Source organism: Cynara cardunculus (assembly GCF_001531365.2).
Source record: "Cynara cardunculus var. scolymus isolate 2C chromosome LG 4, CcrdV1, whole genome shotgun sequence".
In the NCBI taxonomy this organism is placed as follows: Eukaryota; Viridiplantae; Streptophyta; class Magnoliopsida; order Asterales; family Asteraceae; genus Cynara; species Cynara cardunculus.
The window spans coordinates 14906836-14912931 of record NC_037531.1 but is presented as its reverse complement, the minus strand read 5'-3'; the positions used below and the strand labels follow the sequence as shown (position 1 = coordinate 14912931).

Genomic DNA, 6096 nt, shown 5'->3' with positions numbered 1-6096 from the left:
TTCAACTAGTTAAATTATGCATAATGGGCCTTAACTCTCAAGCACACGACTTTGATAATGGATGTTGTTGACATTTGGAAAATCCCCTTGTCAAGATGCCCCTTATTAAATTTTTACCCCGTAACACTTACCAGGTCACTTTACCGTCTCGCTAGTTTTTGGTTGGAGTAAAGGTGTCTTTTTGCTATAAAAAGAATTGAGAATCTTACCTTGTAAGAGAGGTGAGAAGGACTCAGAGTCTTACGCGATAAGTAAGAGTGCCGACTTTAACCCAGTAAACGTTTACCAGATAAAAATGTCGCATGCAATCATGTTTTAATGAACTAAAATCTTACCTCATAAATTGAGTCAAGATGTTGACTCTTACCGGTAAACGTTTACAAAGTAAGTGTCGGATAAACAAAAATCAATAATAATTTAGCTTCTATTTGCTTGACTTTATTTTTAGTATCTCCACTTTTATGTTTTTGCATTTATAACACATTGAATTAAATGTTTTTTTGTCACTTATTATATTTGGTACAACAACTGTCCAACATTGCCTTTCATTCGTTTCATAATAAAAGAACCCCTTTTGCATAATAATAGAAGGTATAATCTGAGGATTGACTAGTCAACAGGACTAATATATATGTGCAAGAAATGAGTCATAAATATATATACAAAAATGGAAATAATATAAATTGCCCAAAAAAGACCATAATAAGTAACAGTAGCAGCGTAGTAAATATACAGCGTTGACACCGTCCACTTGTGTCCATCCCGACCCCATCCCATGCTTTCTAAGAGCATCTGATCTTAATGATTCAGTTAGAGGCCGTTTACTAAAAACTTACTCAATAAGTGCTTACCGGTAAAATTTAACACCGTTAATTACTTATCGGGTAATATTTTAGTCCACCAAAACAACACCATATGCAATAATTTACACAATAAGCTCTTACCATGGTAAGAGTTGTAACATTCACTTACTGAGTAAGACTCTTGTTCCTTGTTTCGCTTTTATCGGGTAAGATTCTTTGTCTTTGCCACATTTATCTTGTAAGGTAATGTAACATAGTAAGCGCTTACCTGGGTAAACATTTAGTAAACGGCCCCTTAATAACTTCTATGAACCATTATTTGTATAATCTTTAAATGATTAAGACTTAAAACTTAAACGGTTAATGTTAAAGAGGTCGGGCTTATCGGTGATTAATCGGATAATTTTTACGGTTTAAATACATGATATAATGTTAGCATTGGAGCCGATGGGTTATTGGTGCGGTTATAGCAGCCTCATTTTGTTCGTCTTCTCTCGTGCGTGTGCCTGTGCGCTGCATCAATGTCGATCTAGTATTCACTAGTAAATACTAAGGTAAAATAAATAGATTCAGAAGATAGTGTGTGTAAAAGTGTGTAACTGTGTGTAAGAGAGTGTGTGTGTGTCACGGGTTTGTCTTGAAAGGCTCTTATTTCACAGTCCTAGACCAGACACACAGACACATATTCTCTCCTTCCTCTCTACATAATCGAGGCTGCCCTTCTGCCTCCATCTCCCATCTTTTCTTTCTCTCTCTCTCTCTCTCTCTCTCTCTCTCTCTCTCTCTCTCTCTCTCTCTTGGAAGTAATATATGAGTTGAAGTATTGGACTTGAAGATTTTTACACCCATTTTCACACTCATCTTCACCAACCCTCAACACCCTCTCTCTCGAATCTCATCAGCAGAAAGGAACACCCATAACAAGAATCAAAGAAGAAGATTTGGTATCCAAAGAGAGAGAAAAATAGGTGACTTTAATGGCTATGATGTTAGACAACTCATGTGAAGGAGGGATACTGTTGTCGTTAGACTCCCACAAAGCAGTGCCTGCTCCTTTCCTCACCAAGACTTACCAACTGGTTGATGATCCGTCCACCGACCATATCGTCTCCTGGGGTGAAGATGACACCACCTTCGTCGTCTGGCGCCCACCTGAATTCGCACGTGATCTCCTTCCGAACTACTTTAAACACAACAACTTCTCGTCCTTCGTCCGCCAGCTTAACACCTACGTAAGTGTAGGGGTGGGGTTTCTGATTCTTGAGGTTGGTTTTGTTTTGTGTTGATTGTTTATCATGATCATGGTATTGATTTCGGGTGTTTTTGTTTGGTGTGTTTCGTTTTATTAGGGTTTTAGGAAAATAGTCCCGGACAGATGGGAGTTTGCAAATGAGTTCTTCAAGAAAGGAGAGAAGCATTTGCTGTGCGAGATCCACCGCCGGAAAACATCACAACCGCAAGTTACAGTTAACCACCACCACCACCCACACCACTTTACCGGCATTGGCACTGGTGGCGGCCTACAAGGCGGCAATAATTTCTTTTCATATCCAACTACACGGAGTATCTCCCCACCAGACTCCGACGACCACCTCTGCTGTGACAACTCACCACCTCTCTCTTCCCCCACCACCACAACAACAACAGCTGGTATGCTTGGAATCTTTCATAACAGCAACCACAGTATTAGCAGTGGTAGAGGAGGCAACTCCGTGACGGCTTTGTCGGAGGATAATGAACGGCTACGGCGAAGCAATAATATGTTGATGTCGGAGCTGGCGCACATGAGGAAGCTTTACAATGATATAATCTATTTCGTACAAAACCATGTGAAGCCGGTGGCGCCAAGTAACTCATACCCTTCATCGCTTCTCCTATCTTCAACTAATTCAAATATGAATGGTCAATTACTAATGCAAAAACAGCAGCAGCAACAGTCATTTTTGAATATGGGTACTAATTTTAATGCCGCAAGTGGGTATCCTAATAAATCACAACAGCTTCATGCTTCGACCATCAATAACATTGTGGATGATAACGTCAACGTTAGTAGAACAAAGCTTTTTGGTGTTCCATTGTTGTCGAAGAAGAGATTGCATCCAGAGTATGGGACTAATAATACGATGGTGGAGACTCATAAAGCAAGGTTGGTACTGGAAAATGATGATTTAGGGTTAAATCTCATGCCTCCTTCTCCCTGTTAATTATCTCTCTCTCTCTCTCTCTCTCTCTGCTTAGGGAGAATCCATTGTTAAAAAACCCTTATGGAGTTTAGTAAAGTATTTTGATCTTACTAAACAATATCATTTACCACGATTTAGCTTTGTGAGATCTGCTTGGGTGTGTGTTTTTGGTATGGATCGGATGTAAATATAAAGTTTCAGAGAGATGGTAGTCTATTTGTCGCCCAAGAAAAACGAATTCACAAGTAACTCCTACGACTAAGCACCATGATTTCAACACATTATTTTCCTTTTCGTTCTGTAGTTCATTTGATAATGATCAAAATACGCAGTGGGACTGTGGGGGTAATAATTGTTTCACCTCGATTCTGAATCCCTTCTTCTTCTTCTGTAGCATTTCTTTCTGGGATTTCTGTTTTGATATCTGAAAGTTTCAGTTCAGTCTCATTAATGCCATATAGATGAGATATGAAAGGTGCCTTTCAGGTGATGTCTTCTGTGCAGAATGGAGAGGGGAGAAGCTCATGAGACCCCTCATAAGACAAACGCTTGTGTTCAGTGCATTAATGGGTTATTACACGTACTGTACAACCCATGTATCCCTTAGGTCAAACTAGACTTGGATCCCGGAACTATACTTTGAATTATTTCATTTGTAAACATAGTTTCAGTAGAGTGTTATGAGTGGTTGAAATTTGAAAACTTAGAAATCATCATCAAATCTATTTTCAAGATTAAAATCATTTGACTTAGACAAGTAGCATGGAGCATGATCCAGAAAAAAGAAAAAGGGAGTCATCATCATCATCATATCTTTGTGATTAAGGTTAATAAACAAATACTATTTAATTAATCTTTTTTTAATTGCAATTAATTAACAGAGATCTATGAGTCATGCCATTGCCATTGCCATGTGTATGAACAACAAGACAAGAAGATGAAAACAAACGATTTTAGAAAGGAGTAAAAGAGAAGGGGGGGTTTGAGTTATTCGATGAAAGTGAAGTATGGGAGAAAAGATAGTCTAAAAATGTTGGGTTTGAAAGGTTCCAATCAACCCAATACTTGCCTTCGTTTTCTCCTCCTTCTGACCTTCAAAGATTAATAAAGAAAATAGCCTTTGTGTTCTCACCTTCTTCATCTTCTTTCTCTTTCTTTGGATCCCTTTTCTATTCTTTTTTTTATTAACTTGTATATCCAACTGTTATTCGAGCCGACTAATCCTAGGACAGACCATCTGTTTTGCAGATAGAACGAAGTCACTGCATTTGAACCTCCATGGCCACAAAAGGATTTTTATTCCTTCTTGGATTTGAACCTGAGACCTTCTAATACTTTTGACCTTTGAAATCAAACTCAAACCAATCAAAAACCACCATTTTTTATTCTTTATAAACCCATCTCTGCAAAACTCTCCATAACCTCATCACAAAATGGGAATCTGCAAGCTCAAAAATTAATGCTATTTAAATCACACATTTTTGTATATAATAATTAAGATGCATAGGCTGTTTTGAGTGAGATCTAGTTCTTGTCTGCCGAGCAAAAGCAACTTTATTTTGCCCAAAAACACATATTTTTTTAACTCTTCAATAATACTATATATTCTCCATATAAATAAAGCTTTTTTGACCACATAATTTATACTATTTTTCCTTTTTCTTTAATTAAGACTACAATAAAATTGGGTTTATATGACATTCTCAATCTTTAAGCGTTTCAATAGACCGTTTTATATGACTTTATTTATAGGACCAAAATATAAAACGTCCTACCTAAAGGTGTTGTAATAAGTTTATATGACCCTTTATGACGTTTTAACAAGTTTTTTAGAACATTTTTAATACAAAGTGTCGCATTAGCAATGACACTTTTGAGAAAATGTCCTATAAACTCAATTTTTTATAAGACATTTGTTTTTATATGACAGTTTTTCCAATAGTGTCCTATAAAGCTGCTAATGAGACGTTTTATATTAAAAGTGTCATAAAAAACTTATTAAGATGTTAAAAAAACGTCATATAAATTTATTACAACGCCTTTAGATAGGACGCTTTATTTTTTTGGTCCTATAAACTAGGTCTTATAAAGAGGTCTACTAGGATGCTTAGCAATTGGGAGTGTCCTATAAACCCAATTTTATTGTAGTGTAATAAACTACCAATAAGCTATTAATTAAACTTCAACATATTATATATTATTAACCTGAGATTATTTTTTGTATTCCAAAACATGTACACGCACGATTTTTACTAGATAAATAATCTTTTTGTCAAGTGTTCGTTTTTAAATAATTGGGCAAAATGCACAAAATAGCAATCTACTTTCATTAAAAAAAATTATTATAGCATTGTACTTTCAATTTATCTTATTACAACAATGTACTTTCAAACTATTTTTTATTAGGACATTGTACTTTGAAAAATTTACCCATTATAGCATTGGGTAACCTTTTGATTTAAATTTACCCATTATACTAGGTTTCCATGCCACCTCATTGTCAATGTAGGTTGTCCACATGTACTATAGTGATATGACTTTCTTACTACATCATTGTACTTTCAAAATTATTTTATTATAACATCTACAAGTTCTTATTAAACATTGTATTTTTAATTTTAATATTTAGATATTTTACATGTTATTCAATAAATGTATTAAATGAATTAAAAAATTATAAATTATTCATTAATATACCAATATCAATAAAACTAGTATAACAACTTATCTCGTTAATATTTTTTTTAAAAATATGTGTTTTTCAAAAAAAAAAAAAAAAGAATTGTTTCTTTTTTACGAAAAAATATTATCTTTTAAAAAATACATTATRTTTGTTCAAAAWCTTTTTACTTGACGTATAAATATATTAAATTAATTAGATTTTTTTGAATATTTTATTAATATAACAATATTAAAAAATTATAGATAACAATTTATTTCGTTAATATTTTAAAGAGAACCTTAAAAGATATATATTTATTTAAACAACATAAAATAAGAAAAAATACATTTTTTTAGAAAAAAAATATATCTCGAAAATAATGTTTCATATTTATTTAATAAATATTTTAATCTAAGAATATTTAATTTGAATGCAACTTAATAAGAAA

The 6096-nt window shown here is 34.0% G+C and overlaps 1 protein-coding gene across 1 annotated transcript; it reads left to right on the top strand.

Moving 5' to 3' along the window:
• The first annotated feature begins 1606 nt into the window (after nt 1-1606).
• LOC112511595 (heat stress transcription factor B-4-like) lies at nt 1607-3042 on the top strand. The gene is made up of 2 exons (XM_025117276.1): nt 1607-2035; nt 2153-3042. Exons 1-2 carry the CDS (start codon nt 1781-1783, stop codon nt 3005-3007), a joined length of 1110 nt encoding a protein of 369 aa, XP_024973044.1. The 5' UTR covers nt 1607-1780; the 3' UTR covers nt 3008-3042.
• Nucleotides 3043-6096: the final 3054 nt, after the last annotated feature.